Genomic DNA, 13,931 nt, shown 5'->3' with positions numbered 1-13,931 from the left:
CCAACACTACATCACGCAGCATGAGTAATGATTATAATATTGCACATTGAAAATTCCTCAAAATAGCACAATAAGATGAATTCAAGCTTAATTATTGTCTACAGGTCAGAATACATACAGGGTGTTGCTGAATTGGAGGTACAAACGAAATGATCAATTTATCATTTAAAAAAAAAGTTCTATAAACATGGGCCCGCAAACGCTTTGTTTTCGAGATACAGTTATAGTGTGAATTTTTCAAGGGTTTTTTCTTATAGCTTTTTCCCTTCTCAAAATTTAAATAAATATTCCAATTTAAAGTTTTCATCATTTGATGCTAATTTTGAATGCAAATCTGTTCCAGAACGTTCTTTTTGTGTACCGTTGGTAGTAAGAAAATTTGGTCCAATACTACACTTTTTGGTTTCTTCTAGTTTTGTCGTCCAGTCAATATGGGTTTTTCACAGGAAAGTTTTGGGGTAGTTTTGATTTCTTCGATTTAATATATTTTTTGGGGTTCTGAATCCGAATCTGAGGTTTTCCACCAAAATTTTGTGACGGGAAAAGGTGAAAAATTTTATTTTTTGGTGGTTTTCTGCATATAACTCGGAAAATATCAATTTTTCGTGAATGATCTTTCTTTACAGACAAAAAGTATATAAAATTTTTTTCATTGAGTTTTTCGTCCGATGAACCGTTCTGGATCAAATTCTTTTTTGGGGTGACGAATCTGAATCTAAGTTTTGTTACCAAAATTTCGTGACGGAACATTGAAAAAATGCAAAAAAGTAAAAATTTAATTTTTTGCATGTAACTTGGAAAATATCAATTTTCTGTGAATAACCTTTCTATACAAAAGCAAAGTATGTAAAATTTTCTACAAATTTCTCTTATTAAGTCGTTCTGGCTCAAACGATAGTTGGAATATGCATGTTTCATCTCTGTCTTCACAAAAATTCACTTTTTCCACTGCAAAACTTCAATTTATTTTAATGGGCAATGGTATGTCTTCTACTCAATAATTTCTTCTTCCAATACAATTCAAATGGGTTTAAACTATAAAGTCATCATATTTTTGAAAAAAAGCATTTTCAAAATCACCTTTTGAAATTTAGTTTATTTGTTTATATTGATTTCAATGAATGTAGGATCCAGTTATTATTCCCTGTAACGAATTGAGATGGTCAACCGGATGCTTGGAGACCTATTAGTTTCTTTTAGTGCCGAGGGCATGACAGTTTCAATCGATTTACAGGGAACGAATTGTTATTGTACATAATGTAAAAAGGAATTGTTATTCTTCGGGGTGTCGAAGATGTGTCATGTCGGTTGTAAAACTTAAGAGATTTACTGAGGTCGAGAATAAGACGGTTGTACCAGATGTGTTACATCTGTTTCTCAGGTTCTAGTCCTTCTAGAATATTCGATTTCCAGGAATCCGCGAAGATCTTCGGGGGTGGTACGGCAAAAGCTCTTATTGGACTACGGGAAGGTACCTTCCCCTAAGGGTGTGGTCAAACCGAGAGAAGGGAGGTCTATATTCGAGAGAGAGTAGTTCCAATCGGCAGAGTGCACAGTTCAAATTAAACCGAAGACGGGTACAGTTTAACTTAAGCCGAAGACGAGTCAAGTTCGGGCGGTCAACTTAAGACGTAAGACGAAAAGACGTTTCGCGGACTAGATTAAGACGAGTCGCGAACAAGTTAAAGACGAGACGACCGAAAACTTGAAGTACGACGAAGACATGATAATCCAAGACGTTTCGAGTAATTAAAACTAGAGTTAAAGACGAAATTCAGTACCGTAGTGAGAAACTTGTAATTAAGACGTAATAAAGATCTTCTCAATACTGAGTTTGTACTGTATAATTGTGACTATGTAAATAGATGTAAATAATTCAAAAGAGTTTAATTATTACAAATCCAACAAAGTCAATCATATCATACCTCTAGACGATCGATTAACCAAGCCTACATGAATATATTGAGGAGATAATGCCGTCGTATTCATACAATACAGTACTCAAATTAAAACTTTCGTATAGGAAGGTCATACACGAGAAATTGATATTTGCCGAGTTATATGCAAAAAACTGCCAAAAATTGAAATGTTTTCACTTTTTTTTAATTTCTTTGTTCTGTCACAGAATGTTGGTGGCACACTTTGGATTCAGATTCAGCACCCCAAAAAAATCATTAAATATAACTGGTTCAATAATCACAAAAATATAGGACCACAAGAAACACCCAGTATCTCTAAAACAAAGCATTTGCGGGCCAATGTTTATTATTCAAGGAATCCCTCATTTTCCTTTCTACCTCAGATTTGAAAACACCATGTATAACTAAATTAAATTAAGAAATATTTTTTGAAGTGAAACTTCTAGAGGTCGTATTTCCGTTGACAATTGATTGTTCATGAGATGATATAGTCTCAGTGAGAGTTTCAATGAACTACTAGGCCCATGACCAAGCCAATGAATTGTCAAAACCAGTACCCAATTAGATTTCGAGTAGAAAAAATTCTTGCGGAAATTGTAAAAGCGATATTCTGTACTTTTTCAGGAAATTCGCAAGCTGAAATCATTATATTTATTGTTTTCAGAATATTAATTGATGAAAATAGTGGATGAATAGAGAAATATTTTTTTTCTAGTTGCAAATAAATTCTTCCAATTGATTTCGACACAGTCATTTTCTCATCTCAACAAAATGAAATCGCTCCAATAAAATGAAATATTTAGTCTAGAAGTTTCACTTTTTTAGGAAATATGTGGAAATGCCGTGATCTAAGGAAAAGCCTATTTATGATGAGGTTTGGGAAGTATCGATAATAATGTCTCAGAAACTCTCACGTATTGACACAAAAAAAGCGTCGAACGTCGAAACAGCATAGTATTTTTGAAAATATCGACAAACTTTGTTTTTGTGAACTATCATCACTGTAGGATTTTCCTTCGTTTCTCTTCCGAAACAGACCACCGGTAGAAACAACTTTTTTCATTGAGCTAAAAGAAGTAGAACCTAAAACATTCACACAAAAGAAAATATAAAGATAGGCTGCTTGATACCATCATCACGAACTCACCAGGTGTCGCTGTTTCACTGCTGCTATCCGGCAAGAAATCAAACATGGCCTCCACCAATTTTGAGTCGTCTACGGGCTCATCGGCCTTCCTTGCAGCGTCGTTTATGAGATTCTTCTTAATCTCTACCCTTCTCCTGTCTTCCATCTCCAATTCCATTTCTTTCCTCTCCAACTCGTACATTCTCTCTCTGTAGTTCTGTTCGGCTATTTCTTTGGCTCTTTTGTTACCGGCGCTCTTGAGCTCCTTCTCCTCCTGTTTCTTTAACCTCAACGCTTCCACGTGGTGTCTTTCCTCGTATTTTATCTTCCTGAACCTCCTCTGCGCAATCATTCGCCTGACATGGGATTGGATCTTTATGATGGCCCACATCTTGTGACCGTATTCTCTTCTCACCAGGTAGCCCCTGCAATGGGCCTGTAGGCCTAGGATGTGTCCTCGGAGATGTCTGAATCTGTGGGATAAGACCCTTGCTCGAATCAAAGCTTGGAATCTCATGTAACCTACACGCATCTTTCTGTACCTCTGCCTCTGGATGTAACTGAAATAATGAGAATAAATAAGGGGAAAATAGAAATAACATTCTTCTTCGTGGAACACATTAGACATTCTGTATAATGTTGAAAAAGTATTTTGAAAATATTTTCAAGTTAGCACAACTTTAACACTTCATTCAACAAGCCCCAAGTCTCATCAGTAAAAACAATTTTCAACACTCTTACTTTTCAATACCTTTTCTCTTGAAAGATTCCCCTTTGCTTTCGAAATATTCAACTTTGGCAATCATTCCAATCAAACCATATTGCTTTGCTTGCACACTATTTTTTCCCATCAAAATACAGTGTTTTATCAATATACAAAAATTGGTTTTATCCATTTTTCAAACAACAACAAATGTAGCATTCAATATCTCGATCCGTACTTGACTTTCTATATTCCGAAATTTTGATTCGTAAATATGGCTGTTCAAAATTTTATATTTTTGTTCATTTCAAAACTGTAGATTCGAAAGAAATGAAAATTTGCATTTGGCTGAAGAATTATAATTCAGTGCTCCGTTAAAATTTTATGTTGATCGCATAAATAGAACCATAATAAATTCGAAAAGGATATTGTAACGTTACAATTGCCCATGACTGATGCCAATGACTGATTTCTAGGGGTGGTTTGGCTTATTTGGCAACAAAACTCCTACCCAGGTTTTTACAAATTTAATAAAATTAAAATATATAAAACCATTCTTTTCACTCTAAACAAATAATATTGAAATAAAAATTTGACTTAAATCAGTTTTTAAGGAATTACTGTGCTATTAGGATGGAACCTCTTCTGTAGATTATTTTCAGCCTTCTAAACACCAGATCTTAGCTGGAAGCTATAGTACCCAATTCCCATTGAAGTTGATGTAATCACACCAGGTATTACGCAGGTATTCTCTCAGTTTCAGGAACTAAAGTGGTTTAACGTACGTACTATTCCACCTTCTATATCTCAAGGAAGTTCTTCTTTACGATATTTCAATCGCAATGCAGATTTTAATTGTTTAATCCAAAGGGAGGTTGTACTTCTTGATATTTTTCAATACCAAGAGAGATTTCTGTTGTTCTAAACCCACGGGAAGTGTGAGAATCCCGAAACAATTCTCGCCGATAAATTAAATTCTAAATTTCAAAGTAAACTAGTAATGGCTGAAATCTAAAACAAGGTAGGTATCTTTCCTAAAGTCTCGATAATTATTAAAAATCTTTCAGAAAATTCTCTCTAGTTTCTTCCTCTAGATACGCCCATCCTTTGGTGCTTCACCGACGACCAACCACACACGACGAATCGACAAACCACCGCGTCTTTGAAAATTCCAGTAGCGTAACATGAATTGAAGCGTGCAAAATCGTTGCAATTTAAAAAATGGAATGTTGATTCTAAATCACTATTTATTCAGAAACTTGGTAAATAAATACCTAACATTTGCGTGGTTACAATTCTGATTGGGATGCATGTATATGTAGAATAACCAAATCAAGATTTGTGCATAATTGTGTTGATAATCATCAGACTAGAAAATTCAAGGAGATAAAAACGAACCAAGATCGATCCGACCGAGTTGAAACTTTGCATGGATATAAAGAATTACAAATTCAAACACTTGGGGCCACACATATACTTCGGGTCTCCAAGGTTGCAATTGGCGAATGAATGAAGCGCAAAAAAGCTCATTCTCATTTCCTCTTCACCACTCTGAGATTTCAATTGATGGTATACTTTGAAGAAAAGTAGTGACTTTAATCGACCTCTTTGCACTGAAAAAAGCCTTGAACCTTGATTTATTCGTTGGAGAAAGTGTATTATTTCACAAAAAATTCATCTTGAAGCCAAAACAATACTACTACTAGCCTTTTCTATGCAGAGATCCCTAGCGACTAATTATATTATATTATGATGGACACAATTTTTACATACCCTTTCCAGTAAGTTTGGATGATAATCGTTGCAGCCTTTAACCTTAAAAATCTCCTACGGTACACCCAGCCTCTTATAGACCTCTGCAAGATCAATATCTTCCTCGTCAACACCCTATCCCTCTCCTGCTCCAAGAACAAATCATGAGCATCCTTGAGAAACACTTTGGTATGTCCCAGTTGGTAGTCGGACTTGCCCAAAACAACGGCGCATATCTTTGAAGTTGCCGCCCTGCAATCAGTACGGTGGGCAGGTGGCACCCCTGGAATCAAGAACCTATAACGTTCCACGAAGTCGCGGAAGGCGTGTCTTATAGGATAACCGGCCCTCCTGATCCTTATGGTCTCCATCATACCGGAGTACCTGAGCTGTCGACAACACAGATTCCTGTCGAACTGCATCGGTTTCTTGTTTTCGTTTGGTTTGATGCATCGGATAAAGAACGGCTGACAGTTGGATAGGGTTCTCATCAACGAATCCAGGCTCTTCTTGAACTGCGTGGACAGTGTCGGGGTACGTTTCCTGGTCTCCGACCCCATACCTATATCGTCCGCGAAGATCTGCTGCAAGAACTTGTTCCTTGAAATGGTGATTAGCTGCAAAAGATCGGCGCTGAAGGTGTCCCTGTTCTTCTCCAGGAACCCTCTGGTGTCGTAAAACACCACACCGGCGAAGTGGTTGAGACCGAACGATGTGTTAATGTCTGACTTCGGCTTCAGGTAGTTCCTGTGGTTACTATGCGTCTTATGCAGCTTAGCCAGCATCGTCTGGTCCGTACCCCTAGGAAACTTGCTCTCCTCGTCTATCAACGCCATGATGTTCAACTGCTTTATCGCTATCAGATCTAGGGCGTCTTGGTTGTCTACGAACTCGATGTGTTGCCAGTTTATGGCCTCTAGATTATACTCCTCCTGTTCCAGCTTGAAGATGTGTTGGACGAAGAACTGTTGGAGGTTTTCGTTGGCGTAGTTGATGCAGAACTGCTCGAAGCTGTTGTGGGCAAAGTTCTCGAAGCCAAATATGTCCAAGACGCCGATGGAGGTGCGTTGGCGCTCCTTGGACTTGTAGATCGCGCTGTTGATCTTCTTGACGATGAGGATGAAAAGTCTGCCGTAGATGCCTTTGACGAAGGCGTCCCTAACGTCCACGCTCTGCTCCCTGGATAAGGTGGAGACTACGGTTTCTCCGTAAGCGAAGAGGGTTCTTTGAGTTAGGGCGTCTATGAGGGGTTGCGGAGGAACTTCTAGAAGATTGGCCACCCTGTGGACGTTGGTAGGGTCTGGAATCTCGGTAGCATCTAGGTTATCGACTACTGTTGCTCTGTATTTGATGTTGCCTATGTGGAGGATGGCGGCTAGGAGTTTGAGAATCTCCCATATTTCTTGGTCGGAGAACAAAAGTACTTTCATGGCACTCCTGATGTCCGCGAATTCTGCCGCGTCGTCTCTGCCTTCACAGGTTATGGATCCTCCCTGGAAAAGTTTGATGATGAATAGAATGAATTGGAGCATTCACAGGAATGTTGAAATTATTGGTTCAATATTTTCTATGATTTGTCTTTGCCTTCGTTCCAAAACATAATAAATCAGAGCCTTCTTGAAAATCAATAACAATTCCCTGCATCAAGCAAAAATTGATATAATTTCTTGCCTAAGAATCTAAAATATGTGGCCACTAAAGTGATGGGGTTCTAAAAAAATTAAGATTTTTAATCAAGCAGAAAAACAAGACTAAAGTAAAGACTTGGGAAGGTTGATCATCTATGCATTCAGGAAATAGTTTAAATCCTAAAAAAATTTCTTATAAGATCTACATTGCTTTGTTTGATATCGATTAGGATAGTTCTTTTTTGAAATCCATCAATGATACAGCCAAATATACAATCAAGGTCATCTTTCTAACTATCGAAACGTGAGTATTATGTGTGTGTATTAATCTTGTTATTGCTGTACTTGATTCCGAGATTTCTTCCATGTTAATCACATTAACACGTTTACTTTAGACTTAAAGAAATTGCCTAGTTCTATATTGTAAACGAGTTGTTAAAATTTATTATTATGTTCATGTGAAAATTATAAGGTACAGTAAGATATATTTTCACGTGTTACTGATTATCGACAGGATATGACCAGATACATTCTATCTTTCGAATTCATCATATAATTGTTGCATAGGGTTAATTGTGTCTTTCATTTTCACATTCCGGGATTCTGAACTGTATCTTTTTTATTTGTTGGGAATTATTATTATTTTCAAGCATCTAACCCAGTGATTCCCAAAGTGGTCTAGGTGGATCCCTAGGGGTCCACAGGAGATGCGAAGGGGGTCCACGGTGTCGAGAAGAACAAATAAGGGTCCACGAAAATTTTTCTGGTTTCAATTGTAAATAACAAAAATATCGGCTCACCAAGCTGCGCGAAACTGCGTAGGACTAAAATTCAATCCTCAAAGTATCCAATTTTATTGTGTTATTCCAAAATATTCAACGTTATCAAATAATACCTGGAATTTCTATAATGCACAAGAAAATGTTATTCGTCTTTACCGAATATAATTTTTTATCCATTTCTTAAGTTTTCCAAGCAATTCTGAACTAAATAAGAAGGTTGTAGATACCTATATACATAGGTATCTACATGGATACCCTTAATGTATACACATTAAGGGTATCCACCAAAACCAGTAAAGCTAAGAAAGGAGTCCACGAAAAAAATTTTTGGGAACCACTGTTCTAATCATTTTAGGGTCCTCTTCAGAAAGATCTTAAAGAAAAGGCTGTACGAGTATAGTAGAGACAGATATCCTCATTATTCCTCTCATAGCTTCCAAATGGAGAGGAAATATGTTGGAACCTTCAGTATTAATTCTTTCAATTCACATAGCAGGTGGTTGGGATGTTCTCTTAACACTATACATTCTTATTTAAAATAGTATTTACATCATTCTATAGAAATATGTATCCAAATGGACACCGTTTCCATTTACAAAAACAAAGTAGTTTTAATCTACTTTAACTTGAACATCCCAGATATATCTGGTTCGTTGAGTACATCAAAACAGTTGGAGTTACTCATCATGGGTTACATAAATTTAACTAAAACATCACTAGTAGTATCCTTGTGTCTAGATACTAGACCATTTGAAAAGTGGATGTAGTAGAACGAATAGAATTATCAGAATGGATAGATTCATTTTCAGGCAAAAATACATACATACTTTCGAAATATATTTACAATCAGATACTACCTTTGAAGTTGTCAGGAGGATATTAGCTGGATGAGTTATTCAGGAAACAAAAACAGAAAGCCGATACATTAACTAGACGATACCAACTTATTCCTTTTAGGTTCGGGGACAAGAAGAAACGGACAAGAAAGCAATAGTAGAATCTTACAGGTTTATTGATATGAAATTGTCCTCCCAAATCTTCTTCAATCGTCTGATTAGCTGGATTATTTCTAGAATCCTTAATGGGAACTTACAACATTGGATAAACCTTATCCAGTTCAAGCCAGATGGACACAGAAGAATTGCCAAATCTAAACACACCGGGATTCTAACCCTAACAACAAAACAAGCCAAAACTCACCCCAGTCAGATACCTGTACTGCTGCGCATCTCCCAGTTCCAGCTTCATCTTCTCCTCCCTTCCCAAACCGGCCAGGACACAGTAGAACACGTGGTAGTTCCTCTCCTCCGGGTTCTGCGAAACGATCCTGCTCTTCTCCAGCAGATACTGCTCGATCTTAGCTCCCTCTATAACTCCTCCCGTGTTGAAATGTATGTCGATGTATTTGCCGAACCTGGAGCTGTTGTCATTACGGACCGTCTTGGCATTGCCGAAGGCCTCCAGTATGGGGTTGGCCTCGAGGATCTGCTGCTCGATCCAGCTGTGTTTGCCGCTGATGGCCGCCAGGTACTGGAGGATCAGCTTGGTGCTCTCCGTCTTGCCAGCTCCTGACTCTCCGGAGATGACGATGCACTGGTCCTGACGGTAGCGACGCATGTTGCTGTAGCAGTTGTCGCCGATGGCGAAGATGTGTGGAGGTAGTTCGCCTATCTTGCGCTCCCTGTATAGCTTTATCTGGTCCGCCGTGTAGATGGGCAGTATTTGGTAAGGGTTCACAGCTATCAGGATGGATCCGGTGTAGGTCTGGAGAAGAAATATTGTGGTTTTAAAGGCAGCGAATACAGTTTTCGTTTGGTTGTTGGGGGTTTTTTTACAATGTTACACTGATCGACTAATCTTCATCTTGTTGTGTTTAATATGTCAATGTTCTTGTTGTATTGACTACTGAGTACTAGGATTAATTTAGAAGAACTAGTAGTCTAGTAATCATTAGTAAATACTACAATAATCTTTTGGGGACACGAAACAATTTCACATAATGTCAATGTCTAAAGTTATCAAAAAATTTATCTATAGAGCTTCTCAGAAGGATCAATTACAATAACGAACATTTTGCAGAAAGAGCTAATGAAATGCAAGAAGATACACGACTGAATTTTCTGTAGGTGTTCATGGCAAGAAGACGCAGCATTTTTTCTAAATTCACATATTTACAATGGAATGATCATTATCATCCAATCTCTTGAGAAATAACTCGAAATTTTATGGAGAGGTTTTTTTTTTATTTTCTCGTCATTAGGAAAGTGTTATGAAATTGATCCCGATCAGTGTAACTTTTCATTTGTTTAGAGGGGATTTCAAATTGCGGAAAGAGTAGTGTTAAAAAAATAAATACTCACGTATATTAAATTTTCACCGTATCTAATCAAAAGATTCCTGAGTATTCCAGCCTCTCCTCTGAGGTCACCTGTAGAAATTGTCGCATTTTAGAAATTGGTTTTTTTATGGCGATTCTCTTCTAATAGGGAAAAGAAGGAAAAAGTGGTTATGAGAAAATTTCAATTCGAAAATCAATTGTTTTGATTATGAATTATTTCATGTGAGATATATGTTCAGATCTCATATGAATAGATATTTTACGATTAAGATACATCAAATTACAGTGGCGGCTTATATCAGAAAGGTGCAGCATCGATTATGACAATGAGAATAAAAGTAGGACTTTTCAACATTTTGTGACGTAGGTATTATTCTACCTGTATGTATTCTCAATTTTTGATATTGGGACCTCCAATCGCAATTGACAATCAACTCCAGAGATTAGAGATCACTTGATCATTTCAACATGGTTGTGCAAAAGCTGGTAGTGCTGCATCGAAATTTACCCAATTTCACCTCACATTGTAATTATCTCCTTTGGTTTGTCGTTTCCATGCGTTTGCAACGAGTATTGAATGGTATGATTTGATTGAAAACATATTTCAAGATTTTACAAAGCTAACAAGAACTAAACAGGGAAATAGATGATAACAGCATTCAACAAGGTGACTCCCTCAGACCCTTATTCAGTGTCTTGATAGACGAGCTGATAAAACAGGTGGTCAAACTAAAATGGTATGCATTTGGTAATAGAGAAATTCGAATACCGCCGATGATGTATTATTAATAGCAAATGCGAAGATTATCTTCAGAAACTATTGCATCTGTTCAATCTAACAGCGAAGAAATTTCACATGGTTATATCAACGTCCAAGATCAAATGCGTGACCAAAACACCAACTTAGAAGCAAGCTGTGAAAGTCATATAATACAGCAAGAGATTAAGTTCAGATATCTAGATGTAGAGATATCTGGGTATAAGCATGGAAGAGCAGAGATAAAAGAACAAGCCATGAGAGCAGCATAAACAACAGGATGTCTCAGCGATATTGTTTGGAACAATAAACATTTAGGTACAGAAGTACAATCCAGGCTATACAAATCGATAATTAGACCCATTCTCTACTACACAGACTATACATTTCTGGAAAGGCTCATGGTAGTAAAACAGATCTTTAGGTCTTTGTAAGTGTGAGTGTTTACGAGGTTAACATGACCATATTGCCCACTCAAGTCCCGGGCCTAACCAGTAAAAACACATTATTTTATTCGTCAACATAGTCATCTTCAAGAGTGTCAACTTGTCAATATATTTTTTGTAGGATGATTCGTCTTTGATTTCGAAATAGGCTTCAACTTCGGTTATCACTCCTTCGTTAGAGCCAATTTTTATTTTCTTTTGAGGTCTGCAAAAAGTCAGTAATCACTGGGGGTTAGATCTGGAGAATAAGCTGGGTTATCAAGCAGTTGGAAGAGCAATTCGTTCTATGACTATGGTTTTCATCGATCGGTAGCAAATCTGCTTTCACAACTGCTGTCTACTCAGCTGAAGCTCTCTTATGCTCTGGAGAGTAGTGATGAATCGATGTTTCATCCACTCTGTCATATATCCATAGAAGAAATCCTGTTCAACCATTGAAACAACTCCAAACAGCTTTCGGATTTGACGATGCGTTGTTGCTTTTGATAGGAGGTGGCTAAACGCTGCTCCAAAACTTCCTCCTGGACAAAAGTTCTTTCAAAGTTGTGAATACAAATTTTTACCCATTTATCAAACATAAAAATAGCGTCACTTAGCCTACAATATTTCGATCCAGACTTAAATATATCTTCCGAATTTTTGCCACTCATCTTTAGAATCTTGGTATTAACGATAAAAAAAGTGGTATGACATTGGTGCCATGTGTGGGCCAGGTCCGGTACTTCTCTCTGTCTCTCTCTCTCTCTTCAGCCGTTTGACATCCATTGTCCGGTAATTATTGCCCAAGGTTTATAGATTTAGACAGGTTGTCGCATAACTTTCAACCAATCAGCGTCAACCATTCGTGACGTCACTCGGTTTACACATTCAAATATATAACATTTGATTGCAATGAAATCGTGGGTTTTCACGGATTTTCTTATTAGTTTGATCGCGTATATCGTTTGTTGACTATTCTAAATAGTCTTCAATATTTTCAATCATAAAATAGCTACGATAAAATGTCTGTTAATGATGGCCAATGGCGATACAGACACTCTATAGACCTTGACAGACACCGGATGACGCGTTACCCCACTCTTCAACCCAAGTTACGAGACAACCTGTGTAATATACAGACCTTGGTTATTGCCTATCAAACAGTTTACGAGCCGCCACCGATCATTTAAGAAATGTGCATATACATAGTGTAAATATGCATATATTTTTTTGCCTAACTTTCTGGAATATTTCGAATAGAAATAAATCCTGCAACTTACCTAACCCAATCATGTCCTCCACACCATGAATGGATGTGGAGTGCATGGCTTTTATCCTCCTGTCGGGGGATAGCCATTGCTCCACGCCATCATCATCTCTGACTAGTATCCTGCGTCCTTCTGTCGATATTACCTTTGCCCCGATGGCAACATCGAATTCGTCGCCTGATATTGGCTCGATCCATATGTAATCGCCCTGAAAAAAAGAAAGAATAATCAAACAATGCTTTTTTAGTACGGAGGAAAAATAAGAAGTAGTAATCTATGATTAACATTACAATGACATTGTTATGTTAATATATTCTATAGAGATATGAAAATTAGGTTGATGAAAATGGTGTTCCAAACCTTCACTTTCTTTCCGCAAAGCAACTCTAAAGACTCATTTCCACGATGATAGTTACTATCAGCGTGAAAATGAGCCTTAAGTTAAAATGAAATGTAAATGATACTTTTTTTATTACTTCATAAGAAATAATCCTAACAACCGGCACTGAACTGGAAATATATAAAAATGATTGGTTTGATCTAGATCAGTATATAGGAAGAAAATTAATAATGATCAGTTTCGATTTACCTTATATCTTCTAGATTTGGATCTTATTTTATATTTGTATACAGGGTGTTTCCTAAACATGCGGCAAAAATTCAGGGGGTTGTTCCTTGGACTATTCTAAGAATATTTTGTCCTTGGATGATTTTTGAAAAACCTCTTTGTTTCGAAGATACAGGGCGAACAACATTTCTCATATTTTTAAAATTAATAATAGTTTAAATAAAAATGCGTACCGCACTGTGTTTACTAAGTAGGTACAATTTATTTTTAAATTTGTTTAACAACATTCCAATTACTAAAAACGGCCAGTTTTTTTACTAAAAATTGCTAATACATCACAAAACGAATTCAAATGAAAACCGTGTTTAATCTGTATTCCTTTACCATCTGCACTTATCAATTTTTAGTCAAAAAACTGGCCGTTTTTAGTAATTGAAATGTTGTTAAACAAATTTAAAAATAAATTGTACCTAAAAATGCGTACCGCACTGTGTTTACTAAGTATAGTAAACACAGTGCGGTACGCATTTTTATTTAAACTATTATTAATTTTAAAAATATGAAAAATGTTGTTCGCCCTGTATCTTCGAAACAAAGAGGTTTTTCAAAAATCATCCAAGGTCAAAACATGCTTAAAATAGTCCAAGGAACAACCCCCTGAATTT

At 36.9% G+C, this 13,931-nt stretch overlaps 1 protein-coding gene across 2 annotated transcripts in view; it reads right to left on the bottom strand.

Annotated features, from left to right (window-relative positions):
- LOC123678825 (myosin-VIIa) overlaps positions 1 to 13,931 on the bottom strand; it is a 53,800-nt gene that overhangs the window by 21,572 nt on the left and 18,297 nt on the right. The window contains exons 3-8 of one of the 2 annotated variants that reach the window (XM_045616061.1): positions 12,711 to 12,906; positions 10,271 to 10,338; positions 9,111 to 9,674; positions 5,522 to 6,993; positions 3,067 to 3,605; positions 2,898 to 3,002 (exon numbers count right to left, since the gene is read on the bottom strand). In XM_045616061.1, the coding sequence (XP_045472017.1) occupies positions 2,898 to 3,002; positions 3,067 to 3,605; positions 5,522 to 6,993; positions 9,111 to 9,674; positions 10,271 to 10,338; positions 12,711 to 12,906 (2,944 nt within the window). The remainder of the gene's footprint in view (positions 1 to 2,897; positions 3,003 to 3,066; positions 3,606 to 5,521; positions 6,994 to 9,110; positions 9,675 to 10,270; positions 10,339 to 12,710; positions 12,907 to 13,931) is intronic. The other variant, XM_045616063.1, reaches the window with a different exon arrangement.

This window comes from Harmonia axyridis, chromosome 4, assembly GCF_914767665.1.
Source record: "Harmonia axyridis chromosome 4, icHarAxyr1.1, whole genome shotgun sequence".
Lineage (NCBI taxonomy): Eukaryota > Metazoa > Arthropoda > Insecta > Coleoptera > Coccinellidae > Harmonia > Harmonia axyridis.
This window is presented reverse-complemented; position numbering and strand designations above follow the sequence as displayed.